The sequence below is a fragment of the Ictidomys tridecemlineatus genome, chromosome 7 (assembly GCF_052094955.1).
Source record: "Ictidomys tridecemlineatus isolate mIctTri1 chromosome 7, mIctTri1.hap1, whole genome shotgun sequence".
Classification (NCBI taxonomy): Eukaryota; Metazoa; Chordata; class Mammalia; order Rodentia; family Sciuridae; genus Ictidomys; species Ictidomys tridecemlineatus.
In genome coordinates this window covers 141,216,360-141,238,896 of record NC_135483.1, presented here as the reverse complement: position 1 = coordinate 141,238,896, position 22,537 = coordinate 141,216,360, and the positions used below count along the sequence as shown (strand labels likewise).

Here is a 22,537-nt window from a genome sequence, read left to right as displayed (position 1 = left end):
GAAAACCATAATGCAAACTAGGAAATATTTCTGCTCACAGAATACATCTCCAACAAAAACTTCGAAAAGATATTTAAAAGCATATGACAAAGGGAGTATGTTCCTTTAATCTACAAAGGGCTTTTATGATCTTAGAACTGTAGATACAATCCATCAGAGTACTAGACAAAGAACTTAAACTAGTCACTTACAGATTAAAAACTAAAACTATCAAGAAATGTTTTTAAATGTTTAACCTCTTACAATAATTAGAGTATTAAGTTTAACTAAGGAATTAATTAAGATTAGTGACAGAGAAATAAAGGACAAAATAACCTCCTAATTAATTTTTCAAAGTTTGAAATCACCACATTGAAGAACTAACAAAACAAGTTTAGTCACACACTGTTGGGAGCAATGTAAACTGCTGCAGGCTTTCCGGAGTATATTTAGAAAATCTTTAGTAAATTCTAAATTTCATATAATGTCCACACAACTCCACGGGTAAAAACTTACTCCTCAAAATATATCAAAATACATGTATAAGAATGCCCCTTTCATTACTGTTTACAAGAATGAAACCCAGCATAACTCTGCCCATCCATAGGAATAGGTTAAATAAATTACAGCAACCCCTTCAACAAAAAACTCTGTCTCATAATGTGGCTAAACTCTATGGGTCCAGACAGAGGACTTTCTCTGATATACACTACATGAAGAAAAGCAGGATACATACAGACCATACAAATGATGCAATCCCATTTATTGGGGTGTAAAGGTTCAAATGTTTTTAACGTATGTACCATTACATAGTTATTGCTCATACCAATTTACTCAAAATCTCATAGCTCAGAACAATGGTTTATGATGTTTCACTTTCTGAGTGCTCTAGGGAAGTTGTGTTGGTGACCCTGGACTTGCTCAGGGAACTGCAGTGAGCATGGGCAGGGGAAGGGTTGGTTAGGACTGGGTGCACTTCCTTTTCTGGGGTTCCAACTACCATGGCTGCAATGTCTGGAATGGACTATATGGTTTTCCATCCCTGGTGTCCTCATAGGACGTAGTCAGCACACCCAGAGGTCAAGAGTGGGTATTGCAGGGCCAATACTAGAAGTTAAAAAAAAAAAAAATCACTGTCTTTGAATTTTACAGGTCAAAGTATGCTCTGGGATCTGTATGGATTCAAAAGGAAGAAACAGACTATATCTTCTGATTGGAAAAGTTGTGAAGAACTGTAGTCGTATCTAATCCACTACACATCTCTACATATCTACATATCTAGTCTGCATCCATCTCAAGAAATGTGAAAAGTTATTGAAGAAACTATTAAAATAATTTCCTCTGTAGAGAAGAGCTGGGAATGTGAGTGTGGAAGAAAAAGGAAGAATTTTACTTTTCATTTCATGCATTTCTATACTCAGGGCTGATTTCATGGGCATGAGTGCTGCCAGCTCCAGGGGCCTCATTTTCTGTTTTAATCTGTTCTTGCTTTGAACACAGAATGGAAGGGTATTGGCAAAGAAACGCTATCATATTCTTTCTTTGATTACTTTCATGCATTAGCCAAACATGCCAAAAATAATGACATAAAAGACAAGGAAAGAAGACAATCCATTTTTCCTTTTGGTCCTTCCTTACTCATCAGTAAGCTTGAGAGAAAGTGTTGGTGTGCCTCAAGAAGAGAAATATAACCAGTTGAATCAGTTTTATGCATGGCTTTCCCTGTCCTGATAAGAATAAAATACATATGCATGTACAAGCTAAGAAATATAAATAGGTAATTTCAGGGATTCTGCATACAAGTTAAATGTTCCTATATTTGCATTTAAAACTGGCATTGCACCATAGAAAGATAAATAGTAAATTTATGCTAATAATTTAAATTTTTGATTTTTCTTCACTTAGAATAACATTAAATAGCAAATAAAGAACAAAATGACAAGTCGAGAGAGAGAATACAGAGGAAAGTAAAAGGCTTAATATTTTAGCACCACTGATGACAATTTTGTATTCTGGGGAGAACAAAGGACCCCATATTTTTATTTTGCACTGGCCCCTACAAATGATACAGTCAGCCTTGTGTGTCCTATTTGAACTTTGTATGTGTATATCCTACTTTTGTATATTAAAAAATAGCTTTCTTTTTACCTCACCTCTCTTACCTACCCTTAGCTTTATGAGCTTTATGTTACCCTCAACTCAGATTACAATGGATGTGTTTTTAAAAATAAAATAACAATGAAATCCAGGGAAAGGACAGTCAAAAGAAGATAGGCACCTAAATGAAGAAATATTTTAGTAAACAAAGGCACTATTTCATAGTATTATTCCTGCTCTCCTTTTGCAGGCAAACATTTGTTCTGATTTATAGCCTTGGAGCCATGAGATTAAGCAAGAAGAATATGCCAGGGTTTAAAACCTGTACTCCATTTTATGAACTCAATTCATGACAGCTGCATGGTCAACATAAATATTTATTTTCTCAAGGGCCCTAGATGCAAGGTCAGCTACACCACAAGGGGTGCCTGCCTTGATACATGTCAACTCGGGAAATATCTGGAGAAGTTATTTACAGAGATAACCTCTCAGAAAATTAATGCAAAAAGGGTTTTTCATGTTACATTTACTAATATGGTGTGAACATGATATCCTATAGCTTTAAGGCTTTATTAAAACTGGAGGAGGTATTATTTTATATTTACTTTTTCATTAACTTTATTTTTATATTTATATATTACTAATCATGCACATTACTTTGAATTTTTTTTTTAATACCAGGAATTGAACTCAGGGTTACTCTACCACTGAGCCACATCCCCAGCCCTTTTTAATTTTTTTCAAAAAATCATTTATTCAAACATTGAAAATAGTGAAATAGCACATGTATAAAAAAAGACATCAAGAAACATAGAAATGATAAACATTATATGGAAGAAAATAGTCACTTGTACAGAAATGAAAGGTAGATGAAAGACAGGAAGTTTTGATTAATTTTCTTGAAGCTTGGATGTGAATACATGAGAAGTCATTTTAAAATATCTCTTGTTTCTTGTGTTATATCTGAAATATTTTACAATTGTAATACATTTTCTCCTGTGGTACTAAACCACTCAGAAGTGAACAAAGATTCAATTCCTAAAAGTATCTTTTAGAAAGTATATAAAAGTAAAAAGAGTTTAAGCTAGAATATTTGGGAGACACTGAAGCAGCTGAACTTTGAGACTCGATTCTGTGAATCAACATTGCAAAAAGCTAAATGTATTGAATCAGGACCTGGGCAATGATTGAAGAAAATGTCAGCTCTTTTTTATTTTGAGACAGGATCTTACTAAGTTGCTTAGGGCTTCACTAAGTTGCTGAGGCTGACCTTAAACTTGCAACCCTCCTGTCTCAGTCTCCCAAATTGCTGGAATTATTGGTTTGTGCCCCCATTTGTCTGGCTAATTCTTAAAAAATACAAATTAAAATTGATTATTCTGATTTTCTATTTGAAACAAAGTCACATTTTACAAAATGTTCTCAGATTTAAGACATTGGATAATGTTATACAATGTCCAACTTGTTAGGGTTAATAAAACAGTAAACCAACAGGAACAAGCAAACTAAAACCTTACAAGTATGTTAGAGTCAATCTGCGTGAAAAAATCATGACTCAAAATGTCTTAATAGTTTTAAATCTTTTCACCTTATTTTCCTTTTCAAGAGGTTGAGAAAAGTCAATGTTGTCTTCCCCAATAAGCCAATCTCAGACAATATTCAGCAAAAAATACTGTACGGAAGAAGCCAGTGAGGCTACTTCTGGTGAGCAGAACTTCCTATTATATACTCTGTTTGGATGTTTTGAATTTTGTACCAAATGCATTTATTACTTAGTCTTAATAAGTTAAATAATTTCTTTAAAATAAAAGCAGAATTCTTGCTTTGCACAATGGGCTGTGATGTGGTTAATTTCTTAAAATACCCTTGTCTGAGGTTGTCGAGTTAGCTTTACTAGAATTGTTAAATGTGGACAGTTTTTTTTTGGGGGGGGAGACATGGGGGGAAGGGCAGGAGAACTGAGAATACAAATCCACACTTCTATGAAAACATCTTATTGTAGTTTAGTCATTTTGAAACTGAATACCAAATGCCTAAGTGAGCATTCGTGGGGCAGTGGATTCATAAAATAGAAATATTTATTTTGCAATGGGTATAGAACCTCTATCTATAAAGTATTTGTTTCCATCCTCAAAGTTCACATTTTTCTAACTTTTTTTTTTCCATGACAAAAAGTTTTGAAATGCCAATAACAAAGCCTTAAAGCCTGACGACAACTATTTTCTGTTTCTGCTCCCTCCATGAGAAATCCTATAATGATGTGTTAAAATGAGAGTCAATTTTCAGTTCTCTCTCCCATGAAGAGGTAATAGGCTACCTAATCTGGTCTATAACCTTTTAATTCTACAGAAAATGGCTCTTAATCTTTTGGGGAGTAACAGGCCCCTATCAGATTAAAGGGTATGGACCCTCTTTGCAGAAAGATGCACATACATATAAAAGATATCAAAGGTTAAATAGCTGGTTCATGAACTCCCCAGGGTTATGAATCCCAAATTAAAAGCACCTGTTGTGAGTCTATCCTCTTTTCTGATGCTCCACGTAGACCTGACTGCCATGGACTAAATGAATTATCATATTTCTGGAAGACAGAAAGCTAAATTGGATAAAATTAGTTCATCTGTAGGAAAATGGATGGAACTTGAGACCATTATGTTAAGCAAAATAAGCCAAACTCAGAAGGTCAAGAGTCATACATATCTCTCATATGTGAAACAGAGGAGGGGGGGGAGAAAGAGTGGGGGAATTTCAGGAAAATCAGTAGAAAATAGATACCTGAGGGTGGGAGGAGGAAAGTGCTGGGGGGTGATATTGGCCAAATTATATTGTTATATTTTGTGGATGTATGAATATGCAACAGTAAATCCCATCAGTATGTATAACTATAATGCACCAATAAAAAACAATGTGGAAAGAATTTTTTAAAAAGCAGAGACCCACCATGAAATGTGAAATCCACATGACCATGATGTCCTTTAGTCAGATCAGGCCCTTTGATCATGTCATGAGTCCCTCAGTGGGATGCTCCTCAGGGAACGTTCCTCCAAGTTATGGAGGAACAGGTGAAAATAAATGATGTGCAGCACTTCTGTTACCTGAGGACCAGGCCTGCAGCGTCCACAGAGACCTCGCTGAAAGTGAGATGCACCAACTGATCAAGACCCGAGGCTAAATCTGGGAGAAACCAGATGCATCCCGAGTGTGTCTACACAGTCCTTACTTCCCTCTGGGTCAGTTCTGAAGTCACTTTCAACATCTTGCTTCAGATTATCTCAGGCCAGGACCCCTTAGCTTCCAACTTCCTTGCCAGTTTTGGGGGACCTTAAATCTTCCCTGAACCGAAGCAAATGTAGGTGTTGGCCTTCCTGATGATCCCCATCTCCCAATCAGATATCAAGTTCCCTAACAACCTATCTTCCTTTTTTGATCATGGGTGTCTCTCTCTCTCTCTCTCTCTCTCTCTCTCTCTCTCTCTCTCTCTCTCTCTCTCTCTCTCTCTTGGTACCAGGAATTGAACCCAGAAGTGCTTAACCACGGAGTCACATCTTCAGCCCTTTTTTATTATTGCTGAGACTGGCCTCAAACTTTTAATCCTCCTGCCTCAGTCTCCCAAGTCACTGGAATTACAGGCATGTGCTACTGAAAGGATAAAAGAAACCGAAGTTAAAATGTAAAGTTTCTAAACTGCACTCAAAGCCTGAAATTCCTGTAGCTGTTAGGACAATTCCCGGGACTGCCCATTAGCTAATCCCCCCCTGACCATTTAGTTGTTTAATAACCTGGACCCTGTGCAGCTTGGCACATAGGCATCTCAGGGCCCAAACCAATCAGTTTGAATGTATCCGCCTCCTTAGGACTGACCCATCACTCCCGCCCGACCTGTTCCCACCAATGAATGTACTAATCATGTTTGAGAATTGTTGTTCAATTTTCCCGCGCCTCATGATGATTTGCTCTGATGTATGCAAAGCTCCTGCCCTCCCCAAAAAGTGTACTTAAGCACTGCTCAACCCCTGCTCGGGGCTCTTGGCCGCTCTCCCTTCTTGAGTGAGCCTGGAGCCCCAGCATGCTGGATCCTCAATTAACCCCCTTTTGCTGTTGCATGAGTTGGTCTCTTGGTGGTCTCTTCCTCCGTCGTTCGCTGGTACCTTACACTACCACGCCCAGCGGGTCATTGTTTTTAAGTATTGTTTTTTTTTTTTTAGTTGTAGATGAACACAATACTTCTATTTTATTTATTTATTTATATTCGGTGCTGAGAATTGAACCCAGTGCCTCTCACATGCTAGGTAAGTGCTCTACACTGAGCCACAACCCCAGCCCTGGTCATTTTCTTTTCTTTTTTTTTTAATATTTATTTTTTAGTTATAGTTGGGCACAATACCTTTATTTCACTTTTTTTTAATGTGGTACTGAGGATCGAACCCAGGGCCTCCTATGTGCAAGGCAAGTGCTCAACTGCTGAGCCACACCCCAGGCCCTGGTCATTTTCTTTTTGATCATGTGTATTTCATCTCCTTGGGAGGAAGTTCAGCCTCCTCCCAGTCTTTCCTTCAAAGAAAAATATGATTTTTAAAAACAGACCTGCAAGAAGCAACAGGTGTGAATGAGCGGCCATTATTTCTTCCCTGATATTATTCATCTGATGTGGGTGACAGCAGATGTTAAAGGAGGTGGCATTTGGGCTGGATGGTGGGTTGACTCGACAAAGAGGCCAGGAAAGCACAGCAGAAACAGTAGTTAGCAGACCTGAAGCAGGGATATTTCACTAAGAATTTAACCTTCAGTTCTCTGGATTGCCACTTCTAAGCTTCTTACAAGGTTTTGCTCCAAGACAGCCAGCCAGCACATGGCTGGTCTTGGGAGGGGCTTGAAGAGGACCTCAGAGGGGGAAAAAAAAAAAAAAGAATATCCAAACCCAGTTCAGTCCTCACAAAAGGCAGGAGGATCTAAGGACCCCCAACTCCATAAGAGTCAGAAAAGTTTCCATGTTTATCAAACATTATACATTTTCTGGGAACTTATCCTAGAGAAGTAGTTCTTCAAGTACAGACCAGGGACATCGTGGTCTCCCCAAATTCTCAGAAGATCCATGAATCCAAAACTCTTTTCATTATAATACTAAGATAAGACTTGCCTCTTTTATTCTCATTCTTTCACAAGGGCAAGCATAGAGGTTCCTAGGAACTACCTAATGGAAATTGGCACCATTGCACTGAGAGAGTGTGCTTGTAGGATTGAGGAATTAGGCAATGTTCTTGCAACTTATTTTCATACGACATAGACAAGCTGTAATTCAGAAAGCCTTGAATAAATCCCAATGCTCATCTCTCCCACATGATTGCCATTATTATTTAAATCTGGCAGAAACCCCAATTTGAAAACACACTAGGAAACTCAACACAGACTAGCAAGGAGCAAACAGATCCATCACAGAGCTGTAGCCAGGGGCAAGGAGGCTAGCCAGGTATATGCTGAACCAGCAAGCACAGAGAAACACAAGGCTCTCTGCCCTGGTTGCCCACCAGACCCACCTGGGCTACTTTAAGAGGTCACAGATGCCAGACCTCATCTTCTGGAGATTCAGAATTCACTGATTTAGGTAGATTGAAGCATGAGAGGGAAAAAAAATAAAAATAAAAACTCCCCCAGGTAATTCTAAGTAGAATCAGTTTAAGAACTCTAACTGGACATAACTGGACATGTGGATGGACATAATACCTTTATTTATTTATTTATTTATTTATTTATTTATATGTGGTGCTGAGAATTGAACCCAGTGCCTCACAATATAGAGGCAAGGGCTCTATAGTGAGCCACAACCCTTTCACAAAAAATGAAAAATACAATAAAGTTCTTCTCCTTGTCTACAGTTTGATAGAACATGAACTGTTGCCCTCTATTTTATTCTTCCCATTCACATAATTTGTGGCTTCTTTCATTTGCAAACCAAAAGAGAGGGAGACACTATATTTTTCAACACTTAAGGCATATAAATAATCAATGGGCATTAACCTTGACTGTCTCCAATCCTTGAGGTAAGATTTAAGTCATGGTATTTCTGTTGTACAATAAGATGGCCCAGGAGGCTGGAGAGCGCTGCAGGAAGTCATCCCACAAATTTGGGTTAACCCAGGAATAGATCAGCATTTCAGGCCAGACCACACAACCACATGAATGGCCTGTGGAAGGTCTGTCGTGCATTCCTTGGTTTGGGCTAGACAGCTCAGAACACTGAGGTCAGGGACATCAACCAGGGTCAAGACTGCAGGAACCTAAGAGGCCAGCATGGTGACCAAATTTCCTGCTATTTCTTTCTTGGTGTCAGACACCACCCCAGCCCTCTAACCTCTCACAGAAGCCTGGAATTGATGCACAAAAGGAATCTGGACCCACAAGAGCAGGAAAGTTGCACCATCACAGGGCTTTCTACACATAAAGAGCTTAAGGAGAGCCACCAGTCCACACCAGGAGTTCCTTCTAGAAGGCTTAAGTTCTTAGAGGCTTTCCCATTAAACTGCCTCTGCCTGGGGTCCCGTGAACCCTCACTGTGAATTTCTGCAAATGATGACTGAAAACAAACACCACACAAAGCTGGGCCTGGGGAAATGCAGCACATGACTCTCTCCTTGATTAAACTGCCTGGGGCCTCACAGAGGAGGGGGAGAGGGCAGAGAACGGACTCACAAGGAAGGAGCCCTGCCCCTCCCTGAGCACACGGCAGCCGCCAACTCTGTCATTTGATTAACTGGCCCCAACCCTTTTGGGATTCTGATAAACAGCAAAAGAATTCTGAAGCAGAGCTCTTTTGTGGATATGAAACAAAACCCTGGCTGGAAAGAAACCTCCCCATGACCTTCAGACACATCTTTCCCAGAGTATTTTTCGGTTTGTCTCATATTCCGTTAATCTTACATTTGTGCATACGCTGGTCTATCTTATCCACTACACGGTAAACCACAGGGGAGCAGACAGGGTGGCTTTTGCACCTCCCCGTGGTGGGAACCAAGTATGCTTGCTGTGTGTGACAGAGCTTTCTAAAAGTGAGCGAGGCAAGCAGCCATTGGAAGGGCACAGTGCCCAGCTTGCTGGCAAATGAGGAGGCACAGAACCTTTGGGCACAACGGAAGACCGGAGTATCCACTGCACACTCCTGAATTGAAACCTCCAGGGAGCCTCAGCAAGAGGAACGACTACTGGTCACAACCAGCATGCTGAGCAGCAGCTGGGCATCCTGGCACCTGCCAGCCAGGCCTTGATCTATTCAGACCCCCTGATCATCTTCTGAGAAACAGTGAGATCACTGCTTGGGGAGCCATTGGGGCTTTGAGTTATCAATAATGTAGCAGAATTTTCATAAACACTGAGGACTTCACATAATCTGAGAGCTACAGTCAAGATACCCTCCCCTGGGCACCCAGAGGGTAAAATACCATCACACTCAATCTGTTCCTGGCCTAAAAATTCATTTTTAATATATGCCATTCAAATATGTCACTGGATAGATACATATATTTAATATTGATGTGATAGATATGATTCTGCCTAGTTATGAACAACTATATTTCTCTTCTAGAAATATATTTAAGATAATGAGACTAAATAAACATTCTTCACTATTAGAAAAAGATAAGCTCCCCCCACCCCCCACCCCCACAGCACAGACCCCACAAACAAAGATGAAATCAAATTATGGCAGTGCCATGGTACCTATGTAGGTCTGGTGGAAAATAATTAGAAAAGCCAGAGATGTTAGCATAATTCCTCCAACCGAAGGTAAACCGTGACAGGTACCATGTCCCCATTGTCCCATCCTTCACGGAAGAACAGAGAAGAACAGAAAGACTCGTCTGACCTTGTAGAGCATGCGTCCCTCTTTTCCTGTCTCTCAAAGTTCTCAGACATCCAGTGAACAGCTACTCTTTATCTGGGCAGCAAACGTGCCTTCATCCCCGGCAGTCCCCTGTTCACATCTGTTACTGAGCACCTCTGGTCCACAGAGAGTAACAGAGCTGAAGGTTTTCCAGGAATGCTGAGGCAGTCAAAGGTGATGAGAAAAGACTTCCTTTTTTTTTTTTTTTCTTATGTTTAAACTTTAGCTAACTCCTAATAATCTCACTCCTTTTCTTTCTGCATTTGAATTACTTTGCTACTCCACGGAAAAGCTTGAAGACGGACGAGTGAGCCCCTGATGCTGACATGAGGTCCAAGTCATTGGATCAGGCTTCCGTTTAGTTTCAAAGAATCAGAGCTGTGAGTAGAGAGACCAGGGAACCAGCCAACAGGATGTGTGTGGCTGGAGTTCCTGGCACCAAGTCTTGGCTTTCATGTTTATTTTTGGATGTATTTTTCTTAGCCCTTTGATGCAAATTTCTGGCCTGGGAAGTAACCCTAACAGTACAAGTTTCGGAGTTGCCAAAAGTTAGCTGAGGCTTCTGACTTGGGAGAGTTCAGGCCCCTTGCCTTCTGGGCTCTGATGCTCTTCAGATGAAGTGTGAGTCCCCGAGGCAATAAGAGGAAAGCCAGGGGGTCCTGCCTCAATATCCCTGGCCCTAAACATCCACTGGAAACACCATTCCACCTGGCAAGCCTACCACGAATGCAAAAGGGAAACAAGCCAAAATGGTTAGCATGCTCAATGAAGCCATAGAACCCACCCAGAGGACTCCTGAGATACTTAACGCTCTGAGATTTTGTTGTAGGTATCTGGTTTTCACTTTCTGACAGCCACTGAGAGAGATCATCCTGCCTATTCAAGCAGGAGCAGATGTCTCTGGAAGGTATATTATTCTAATAAGGTTTTTAAAAGCAGCAACGACTGAGCTGCTGTCCGTTCTTACTCTCCCAGTGCCTTGAAAAATTATTAATGGAAAGAGGGCCTTTCCTCCTATCTATTCTAAAAGAAGCAATAAACAGAAACAACTAAAAAGCTTTTCACAACTGCCAACATATCTGGTAGAATCTTCTAGGAAAAAAAAAGACACTTAAAATTAGGAAACAGAGAGAGATGTAAACATATTTCTTCAAAGCATCCATTACTCCTAGAAATACCTGTTTACTAATTGCTTTCAAACGTGTATACCTTTTATTTTTACCATTCAGTTTTATATCTCATAAAGCATGAAATAAATTTTCAGTCAGTGACAATAAATAAATTTATTCCCCAAATGTGTTTGAGATTACAAACACATTTGGGGAATAAATTCTGCTATACCAATTACTACATCCAAGCACTGGTTCTCCGTGACATGTTTTGCCCTGATTCAAATAAAATCACAAGAGTGTCCTGAGAGATGTCTGCATAACAATGATAATGGAAGAAACACTTTTATTGTGACACAGGTCATTTTACTCCAATCTTTATATTTTTCAAAGAATTTATTCATAAATATGTAATATTGTTCTGAACATGTTCAAACATGACTCACAGTATTGGATTTTCTTTTTTTAACCAGAATGATGTTCATGCGATTGAAACAGTGTCGGTTATAGAATGAGATGTTTGATAACCCGGCGGTACACTGCTAGTTCTTGGATAGTGATTTGACCGCGACTGTCTCTCTCGTCTACTTCCCTGATTACACTGGACCCTCACGTCATTTCATGTCAGGCATATGAAAGATTCCACATAAAGATGTCAAAACATGCCGCAAACCTGAAAGAACCCTCAGACTACATGAGATATGAAGGGAGGAAGAAAAAAACAAAAGAAAAAAAGAAAGAAAACCCTCACTGTTGTTGCTCTAAGCCAGCAGAAACCTTCCTGTACTACATATGCTGAGAAGAGATTCATGGAATTGGATCATAAATCAGTTTTATATTTATTCCAAGCGCCACCATCCATCATACATACCCATAATCTTGGATCAACTATTAATAACTGGCTTAAATTCCCAAGCCTCCACTTAACCACTTTGCCATTTAGCTTTCCTCACTAAGAGCAGGAAATGCCACTAGTGTCAGAGTTGAAATTATAAATTATAATTGTCTCAAGAACTAAAAATGGTATTCCAACACTTTCAAATTAATTCTCTTCTGGATGTAATTCAGAAACGTTTCCTCCAGTCTCTCCCCTCTCCTCTCTCCCTAGCTCTTCCTCCCTCCTGAGATGTTACTGAAAAATGAGATGTTTTATACCCTGGTTAATATTTACAAGTTCTCCTATCAAAGAGGCAAGAGAAGAGGGAGGTGCCATGGACCAACTCTGAATAAATCCACCTTAATTCACTCAAGCTAAGAAAGCATGACCTGACTTGAAGAGGGACCAACACCGTACCTCTGAATCTGACCATAAATTGAAAACTAAAATATGGAAAAGGAGGAGGAAAGAAAGCAGTTCTCACTAGGAAAGATATCGAGTAAAAGATAAGCATCAAGCTGCCCTCTCAGTGATATCTTAGGGCATGTTTATGTTTTTGAGGTATTTGCAGAGATAATTGAATAAATGCTCCTGGTTACATTTATAACAATAATTTTTTAAAAACTAGGTGTTGCCTAATGGACTTACAACAGAATAGACTATATAAAGCAAGAGATATTTGGGATGAACTGAAAAGGATTTCAAACCTCATGCGTAGCTTTCTGAGTACAAACCTGTGGAAGTCTGAGTAACCTGCCTTGGGCCTGGGAGGAAATGGGAATTTCCCAGCTTTGTGCCGCCATCACAGCCCAAGCATAAGACACAAACACAGCTTTGCTCAGCCTATGAAAGAACTTTTTTTGACTATACTACCTATTAATGATTAGCCATAATTTTCAGTGAGAAGTCACTCAGAATCCTGATGGGAGTGTTTCAGGTTTCAACCCCTCTAAGTGATATCAAGAATATATGTGTATACATAGAAATATAAGGTGCTTACCATAAAACGGGACCACCATGACATTCCTCAAAAGTAAAGAGTCACATGAGATGAACATGGAAATGTAGGCCACAATTAATTTACGTTGTCTTATTTTTACAATTTGGACCCCTGACCCAGCCCTGACTCTGACACCTTACCCACTCTGCTGCCGCCTTCTCTCTGTATCTCACGGTTCAGTTCTAGATCCACCTGGATCTAGAAGAACATCATCAGCCTTCTCGACACAGTCCTTGCCTTCACAATCCTTCCCTGCTCTGTGGCTGACAGATCTAAGATTTCAGCTGACGGTATGAGCTTGGGTTTTGATATTGCTAGCAGATGTCACCAGTGTGATGGATGGCTGAATCATAAAACCTACTATTTGACACAGTCAAGGAACAGGTGGTCTGGCTATCACACATTCTGCTTGTAGTTGGAGTTATATATGCCAACAATAGATCACCAAATATTCAAAGAACAAAAGTAAGATTCACTTAATGACAATAGGTTATACTCCAAAATTATATTATTGGCTTTGTTTTATTTTCTGTCTCCTCCACGTACAGCAGAAGCTTCTGCCCTGAGAATCTGTCAGTTTTGTTTATTGACACCTAACACACAGGAGATACTCTGCATTTGTTGTATAAATGAACTGTAAAATAAATATCAATCTTTTTTTTCAGAAGGTACTTTAGAATTATATATCTTCTTGGGATTATGTATGCACAAGCATAGCCATTAAAAAAAGTTCTGATTAACAGGTCACTAGATAATGAGATAAGTGATTGAGGGTGGTTTGTGAACTTTAAATAGTGAACACGTTGACTGAGTATCTCATTCATACTCTGCACTTCATTGCAAGGACAGGCAAATGAAATGAAGTATGGTATGTGGACTAATCTCTTCCTTGGAGAATCCAGTCCTCCTCCTGTAAAAGAAGCCACACTGAAAACTATCCATCCTTTTGAGTACTAAGTGGCTCTCTGAAACTTGCCCCCGGCACACTAAAGTCAGCAGCAGAGGAGAGCAGAAATCAAGCTCTGAGGTTTCAGTTGAGGGATTGGACCCACAGAGCTGCAAAACACATGGTAAGGTTTTAGAGAGCAAGGACAGTCCTCAATATCAATGTCTCCATTTAATAATTTTCCTCTAAGGGAAACACCCATAGAAAACGGTTTAAGATATACTCAGGTACAACTTACCAAGGGATCAAGCTCCACCACCAATTGTGGAGCAAATGGGTTACCAGGAGTCTCCTGATACCCTCAGCATCACCCTTAACATTTTCTTGCCCAAAATGTTGATTGATCTAATTAAGATTTTAGCCCTAACTTCTATTTACAGGAAACCTGGGGTAAAGGTGTAAAAGAAGACATCATGAGAACAACTCATATAAATCTTGAACTTGGGGGAAATTGACCTGGTCTTTTAAATAAGTCAATGCCAAGGGGAGAAAGGAAAGGGAGAAAGGTAGAGAAAAACAAGAGAGGCAGAGAGAGGAAAGAGATTTAGATGTAACAATCAAATAGGATGCACGCTTTTTTCTGGAGCCTGGTTTGAAAAAAAACAGCTTATAAAAGATATTTTAAGATCAATTGAAAAAAATTGAAATATAGACTGGGTATTAAATGATATTAGGATATTATCATTAGTTTTGTAGAGACTAGCATTACGGGTATGTAGCAGGATACTCTAATTTGGGAGGAATACATGCTGAATACTGAGGATGAAATGCATGATGTTTATCATTCACATTAAAGAGCTCAGAACAAAACAAAGCGAAGACAGCTGGAGGTTAAAGATTGCTGAGCTAAGTGGGGTGCGCCCGTGACCCCTGCACTCTTCTTTGCAAATTTTGTTTGAAAATACTTTTAATAAATTTAATGTTCCTAGGCAGCAACTTCTCAAGAACTTGCTTCACAGCACTGAGGGCTCCTAATTAAAATACATTTTTAAATACTTCCACAAACCACCCTCTATCTAGCAATTTGAGCAAGTCGTCCCAGACAAAAGAGGCGACGGAGCCTCGTGGCAGGTAGAGGAGTCTTTTTTTTTTTTTTTCTCCTTACACCAGTTTTCCAAATTCCCTTTTTGAAAAAGACTTTTCAGTTTACCTTTTAAAATGAAAGATCCACGAAATGGCTTATTTGCCTCAAGCCTGGTCCCTTTTAATTGACGGAAAAACCTCTCCACACACACCTCATGCAAACCGACTTTTGCTTTTCCTTCCTAAAACTAGCTTTTGTCTCTGAACTTTACAGAGCCGTGGGAGATCTTTAATATTTTCTAAGAGAAACATTTCAAACAAGTAACCCTGCAATTTATTCACTAGTGCCAAGAATAAAAGTAACAGGTTTCACCACCAAGGCCTTCCAAGGCTTTGCCTGACTTTCAAGGCCAGCGTCACTCATTCACCTGCAGCTGAGCCCCCCTAATGCATCCATCATTTGTTTGGCTCTGGGGGAAACTATTTGATTACACAAAATTCTTTTTAGATCAAGTTTAAAATCTTAGCCACACTGGGACAAGTGGCAAAGCCTGCCGGCTCAACGGGTTAACTTTTGGACATACTGAGCCCTGGACAAAGACAAGGAGCAGCCACAGGTTAAAATCAGAAGCTAAAAGAACTGAAAAGGAATGAGTGTCAGAGATGCAAAGCTTAGCTGGGCCTTTATAAGTGCTTTATTTGCCAAGATGGCATGTAAGATGATTTATTCCCCCTACTCCTTGTAAATGAGCACAGCGCCCTGAGATATACTAGGAAGCATCAGTAAATGCAATAGCTACCAGGACACATGGCATCCCTCCACTGCTGAGGCACCTATGCATCCTGAAGTTGGCAAGTAACCAGACATCTTTATGTACCTCCATTCCGCATACCTTATTATAGGGCACATCATTTTTAAAAGCATTTTAAATGAAGCAGATGTTAACCCCATTCATTCCACTTTCCTGGGGGGAACATGTCAATAATAATTTTTAAAATGCAAAAGAAAATGTCAAAGTATTTTGTTCCCTGGTTAAGAATACATCTGTAGAACAGGAGGGAGAAAATACATAAAAACGCTCTATGGTCATTCAAGAAATAATTATAAGGTATGTCAAACTACAGAAAATTGAGCAAGCACTAAATTAAAAAAAAAGATGTCTTGTGTCAAAATGGCTTTTTCACTCACTCATTTCAAAAACAAGTTTTGAAAATTAAATTCCATCTACCAGCTCAGAACAGAACACATTAAGGCCTGACTGTAATGCCATTATCCGTGTGGCGACTCCCGTTCTCATCTGAAACTATATTAATTGACAAAGAAGCCTTGGGGCTCACCTCCCATAGTGCCTTGAAGTCCTTCTGCTCGATGCGGAGCAGTTCGCTGCTCTCCCTGGTAACGATGGTCGCATGGCGGGGCGTGTTGTCCAAAATGGACTCTCCAAAGGCTGTCCCAATCCCCAGGGTGCAGATGGTCACCGCATCCTGAGAATCACCAAAAACGGTCATTAGAAAATTCAACATTTAGCATATGAGTGAGTGAGTTGTCTTTTCTTTGAATTTAAATATAATTTGCACAAAATAAAATACCCAACTTCATTGTACCATTCACTGCACATTTTGGCAAATGCCTACACTGGCATGATCCCCACCCAAATCAAGACCCAAAAGTTCCCCTGTTACCCCTCTCCAGTGGAGAGCCTTACTTCAGAGGAAATCACTGACCTGATTTCTATCAACCTGAAGGAGTTCTGCTTGTTGCAGAACTTCAAGTAAAATGAGACAAATAATTGCTGTTGTCTATGTCTGACTTTTGTTCAATATAATGTCTATAAGATTTGTGCATGTTCTTGCATGGATCGATAGTTCTTTCTTCTTATTAGTAAATAGTTTCCCATTGTGTGGGCATGTCACTGTTTGCCTATCCATTCTCCTATTGCGCATTTGGGTTGTTTCTAGTTTGGTGTTATGATAAGTAAAGCTGCTAGCAATAGTCTTGCTATCTTCTGCAACTTCTATCTGCTTTAAGAAAAGGACAGAAACCCAGTGAAGATGAACTCGGCCTTCTCAGTGAAAGGATGCCGTTATAATATTTAAATAGGAAACTGGAACAGGGATGACACTTTGTCTGTCTGTCTTAAAGAGATGAGGAAACTGAGGGTCTCAGTGGTGGGTTCACAGGGCCCCAGCTCACACAGTAAATAAGCAGTACAGTCAGATTCTAACCACGTCTGACTATAGATAACAAGCTTTTTGTATCATGCTGCCTCCTGCAGCCACAACAGAGTAAAAACAGTATCTGAAATACTGTGGCTAGTTCACAAACTGCATGAATCAATGATTCAGAAGTTTCATAAGGAGTACTAAAAAAGAAATTTCCTCTCTACATGCAACATTGGTGATAATGTTTGGAATTAATCCTAACTAGTTTCAAATAATGCAAATAGCCACTCAAAATCATCTGGACATTAATTTTGCAAGGCATTATAAATTAAGGAAGATACACAAGGGTGATCCTCTGAGTTAGAAGGCACAGTTTTCCTTTCATGCATCCGATACACGATAATAGGTAAATGATATTAAGATCAAGTTAGTGCCTCTGTAATCACATCTCTAAGACAAATGCCCATAAGAATCCAGTTTCTTGAACCATGGAAAATTGCTACTACACAGATATTAGCATATGAAATTAGGTTCAGGAAAATAAAATCAATACTATTTCAGAAAAGAATAAAAGATCAGGGGAAATTTTAAGAATAGGCTGCTAATATACTTTCCAGACAGACAATTGCAAATAAATTCACTCAGAAAAACATGCCCAGAACTGAAACATCAATACTCAGTAAGTTGGGTATGGCTGAGTAATTTTCAAATTCTAGTAAGAACACAAGTAGATTATGATAAGTCGCAGGCTTTCACAGATTTTCTAGAATAGCAGGTTCCCTGGAGGCTCCCACTAAATCGTTCATTTTACTACAAATTGAACCCTTCAGAAAAAATTCTTTTGGCCTAATTTGTACTTTCCAGCATTAAATTCTACGTTAAAACTTGAGAGGGTTAGATCATAAGTATTACTGCTGCTATGATTCACAGAGCTTAGATTTCTAAGGTTATTAGCAAAGTATAAGGCAAAAGAGAGATGACAATCTCAGTTCTTCGTGAGCTAGTTGTAGAGTGGATGGATCAACCAGTCTTCTCTTTTCCAACCTCTCATCCCTGATACATGTAGTCTGTCACCAAATGCTACACAAAGAAAGACATGCTAGGAAACTCACACCAGCCTATATCGCTATCATGAATGCACAAAATGGAACTCATTCTGGGAATTTCTCCAAAGGGCTGAACTTACCCAGACTTTATCATGTATAACAAAATTTAGTCATGACGGCATTTCCAACTGCACCGCTCATAGCATTTCATCATGTCCCAACCTCCTCCGTAAGGAACAAGAGGCCCACGCCCATGGGGACATAGCCACAGTGGGTCATTTGCTCAGGAACCCAAGCTATCCTACCAGAACTGAGTGTGCAGTCAGTCTTTCCCTGTCTCCTCCTTCACACTCAATCCACTCAAATTTAAGCATAGGGAGCCACAGATTACAAGACATGGTCTAGGACTAGGGGTGCAGCTCAGAGGTAGAGCACTTGCCTAACATAGCGGAGGCTCTGGGCTGCTCTTGGGTTCTGCTAAACAAACAACCAACAACAAAACAAATATAAGATATGATCTTGAAATGAGGATGGAAAAACCTCTCCAAAAAGATATGTTATTTGCAAGCTCAAACTTAACAGTGGATTCAGAGCACGTTTAGGACAAATTTACTTAGAAACCAGAATGGATTGGGGACGTGTAGGTTGGGCACTGGGACAAGTGGTCACAGGGAAAAGCTGAAAGAGCTAGGAAACATTTTCACTCTAAAGATTAGCGACTGTCCTTGTAGTCCATGGCTGCTTGGTGCTATTTACAAAGCAGTCCCACGCAGGGTCTTGCATGTGCTTTAGAAAGAAATTATCAAACAAAGATATTCACATTCGAATGTTCTCTCATTTAGCAGAACTAGTGTACGTTGCTCAGTACGCAGGCTGGAAGGCAGGACACACGTGAGCAGGATGAAGGGAGCCCGGGTGGAAGGAGCACTCCTCTCGTGTGCACGCTGAACAATCCCTACAGGTCAGAATCTGCAGGTGTGCTTGATGCCTGCCCTTGCCTGTTGCTGAAAGGATCTGTGGCTGAATGTAGCCGGGGTGACTTCTTTTAAGCTTACACCTACTCCAGAGGTCTGCTCACATCTCAATACTTATTTAATAGGGACTATTCAGAAGAACATTTGTATTTTCTGCTCGTTTGTGGATTAATGTTCAGAGAGACCCTCTGAAAGAAAATGTTTTCAGTGACACCAAAGAAAGCAACCAGCGCCAACCCAGGGAATCTGGAACAGCCGTGCAGGGATGTTCTATCTTGCAAGGTGGTGATTTATTTTTTGAGGACTTTCAAATGGGAAGTGGAAATTTAAAAATCTGAATGTTCAAGGTTGACGGTGGATTTCACAGACGCTGCCATCCCCCGACTCCACCCCAGAAGTCGTTGGTAGCTTTCTGGACAGTTCCATACATGCCTACAGGGTCCCTCCTTGAAAGTCGACTTCACAGCTCTGCCTGAGGGCAGAGTGCCAGCCAGCCAGCACCTGCAAGGGGCGCCCTCCTGCACAGAGGCAAGGCAGTGGGGGTTAACCCCGCAGCTTCCCTGCCCTGCTGAGTTCTTCGCAGGTCCCCTGAAGGAGCAAACCATTGACCACTGAGGAAACACGCTTATAACACACCCCTGGCTTTCCTTCCTTCCTTGTACACTCCCCCCAATCAATCCCTTGCCACACCCCCTGTCTCCAAAAAAACGACATTCAGCTCAATCCTTGTCTCCAAAGCTGCTTCTGGGAAACCTCAAATAAGAGGGTAGTTAGCCAAGATGGCTGTGGATCCCAAACTGCACTGAGACCTCGGGGAAGGTGCTGAACCAAACCAGCATTCTCAGAGAGATTTCTGTGACAGGGACTGAGACCAGAGTACCATTTACTGCCTTCATCAGACACAGCCTCCCTCAGGGGACACATGGGAAGGCTTCATTGTATCAGGGAAACAAGTTTGGCCTCCCAAGGTCAATTCCACTATAGAACTAGGAATGATGGGTTTTCCAAAAAAAAAAAAAAATGGCCTATAACATGTCATTCACATGTCATTTGGTTTCTTCCTCTGGTCTGATCCAGCTATCCTTAACTCTGTCCACTTGATCACTCCTTATCCTCCCTCCAAAATCACAGACCTCCTTCCTTAATCACCCACTGATGCTTCATGGTACTTGTCCTGCCGTGCAGCATGCACAGGTCCTCCTGCATGCATACAAGTGGAATGCGGTGCCATGTGTCTTGGCCATGGTGCCTCTTTACTCCTCAAGATAGTTAAGTGAGCTCCTGTATTTAAACTGTTTTGCACAGTGCCTGGCCCAAAATAAATGCTTAATAAATTGTGGACCTTCTTACTGGCAATCCGGGTTGGGCATCCCTTATCTGAAATGCTTGGGGCCAGAGTGATGCAGATTTCCTATTTCTTCAGGTTCTGAAATATGTGCATACATCATGAGCAGACTTGGGATTGGGGGCCAAATCTAAACAAAGAACTCATTTCTGTTTCATACATGCATTGAATATACAGGTTGAAAGTAATTTTACACAATAGAATTGATAATTTTGAGCATGAAACAAAGTTTATAAACACTGAACCACATACTGACTGCAAACTGTCTCACAAGGTCAGTAGTAGAATCCCAACTCCTAAATGTCCCAAATTCTGAAACATTTTAGGATTTGGATTCTAGATGCTCAACCTGTACTCTGAAGAAAATCCTGCAGTGTCAGTATTAGTTTTGCTGTTTTATAGGTTAGGCAAAATCAAACTCTAGGATGTTCAATAACTTGCCCAAGACCAGGCCCAGTAAGAAAAGGAGCAAAGACCAGCAACTAGTCAGTCCCCTCACTTACCCACATACTTCTCAGTCTGCCAAGGTTCAGAGGGAACATCAGCTATGGTGTTAATTTTATCCATAGGTTCTTTGCCCAATCACCAACCTATGTGTTCAACGAACAATCACCAGGGAAATGGGAAACATTTAGCACTGTTCTCCTTAATCCTCCAATCCCAGTATTGGGTCCATTTGACCCTTCCAGAGGATAAAAGCCTTCCCAGGTTGGGTTACCAATCTCTAACCATTAGGAGAAATTAAAGTAGTCATAAGTGGGGAACTAAGAACAGAACCCACATTTCAGCTTTTCCAACTCTGATCCAGTGACCCAGTTGGAATAATGAGTTCCTTCCTGAGCAGGAAACACTGGTTTCTTTCCTTCTGAGTCTCAGCCTTAGTAACCTGGTACTCCCAATCCATCCCAATGTGGGAGTTCTGGCAGCCTTGCTGGACCCAGTTCCTCTCTGGATCCCTCCATTCCTCTCAGCCTGCCCGGCCGCAGACTACTCTGTGGGGCCTGCTTCCTGGCTCCCTCCCCATCACCAAGCCCCGCCTGCCTCAGCCTCCACTACACTAACTGGGGATTCTGCCCCACCTATCTGCTTCCTTCGGCCTCCTGCTCAGCACTGCCCGAACTCACCCTCTAGCCCTGTGCACCTCCACCACGAGCAGACCCCTCTTTCCAGGCTCTCATCTTCTACCCAGCTTGGAACCAAATGAAGTCATGAGCAGTGTCTTGGCAGGGTCCACCTACCTCCATTCACACACATTGGTACTGGGTAAATCAAAGGTCAACAAGGCCTGCCCTAGCAGAAGGTAGAGGGCAGGGTCAGGCAAAGGAGGGACCCAGAGGCAGACACTCAGTGCTTAGGGGAAAGACCCCTGGGCCAGCAGAGTAAAAAAGAAGGGACCTTGGCACACCTAGACCCAAACTCAGGTCTGCCAATTACTACCCCATGGCTTTGGGTAAAATGCTCTCCTCCCCAGAGCCTCAATATCCTTACTTGTGAAATAGGCAGGCATGATCTTTTTTTATAAGATTATTAGCAGGAATAAAAAGAAATAAAACAATATACAGAGTCCTAGCTGGTTCCTGGCACATAGTACATGCTCTATAAATAACAGAAATTATTATTTCTAAATTATATTTATATGCATGTATAGGTTTTCCATGTCTCTAAAAAAGCAAATATTTCTTGCTTTTATTTAAATCACAGAGAATCTCTATATTCACTTTGTATTAACCTTCACCTAATGATGGCTTTCAACACTTAAATTCCAAGTTTCTCTGTCCCCCAGTCTGGATGTCAAGTGGTTTGAATGATCTGCAAAACACTTGAGCTCTCTGGGGGAGCTTGTATTCAAAGGAACCCTTCTGACAATCCTGCTGTAAATCAAAGAATCCTTTTGTACTGCAACTAATCACCCCTTAATTTATCTGCTTTGTACGTCTGAATTACGGTACACTGAGTTTTCTTAGAGCACGCATTCCCATCTGAGACATTTTATTTGTTTGTTTCATTGTAAACACAGGTACAGTACGAAAATGTTAAGAAAGTCAGTGGTTACATGTCACTGGTAATTAAGACTGTTGTCCAAGCTAAGTGACTTGTGCCTTGCA

At 40.7% G+C, this 22,537-nt stretch overlaps 1 protein-coding gene across 5 annotated transcripts in view; it reads right to left on the bottom strand.

The window, feature by feature from the left end:
- The window catches only part of Rapgef4 (Rap guanine nucleotide exchange factor 4), a 283,143-nt gene that overhangs the window by 203,657 nt on the left and 56,949 nt on the right, over nucleotides 1-22,537 (bottom strand). For 3 of the 5 annotated variants that reach the window (XM_078017613.1, XM_005324601.5, XM_078017600.1), the window contains exon 4: nucleotides 16,243-16,389. In XM_078017613.1, the coding sequence (XP_077873739.1) occupies nucleotides 16,243-16,389 (147 nt within the window). Of the gene's footprint in view, nucleotides 1-9,931; nucleotides 10,080-16,242; nucleotides 16,390-22,537 lie in introns of those variants that run through there. The other 2 variants (XM_078017601.1, XM_078017602.1) reach the window with 2 other exon arrangements.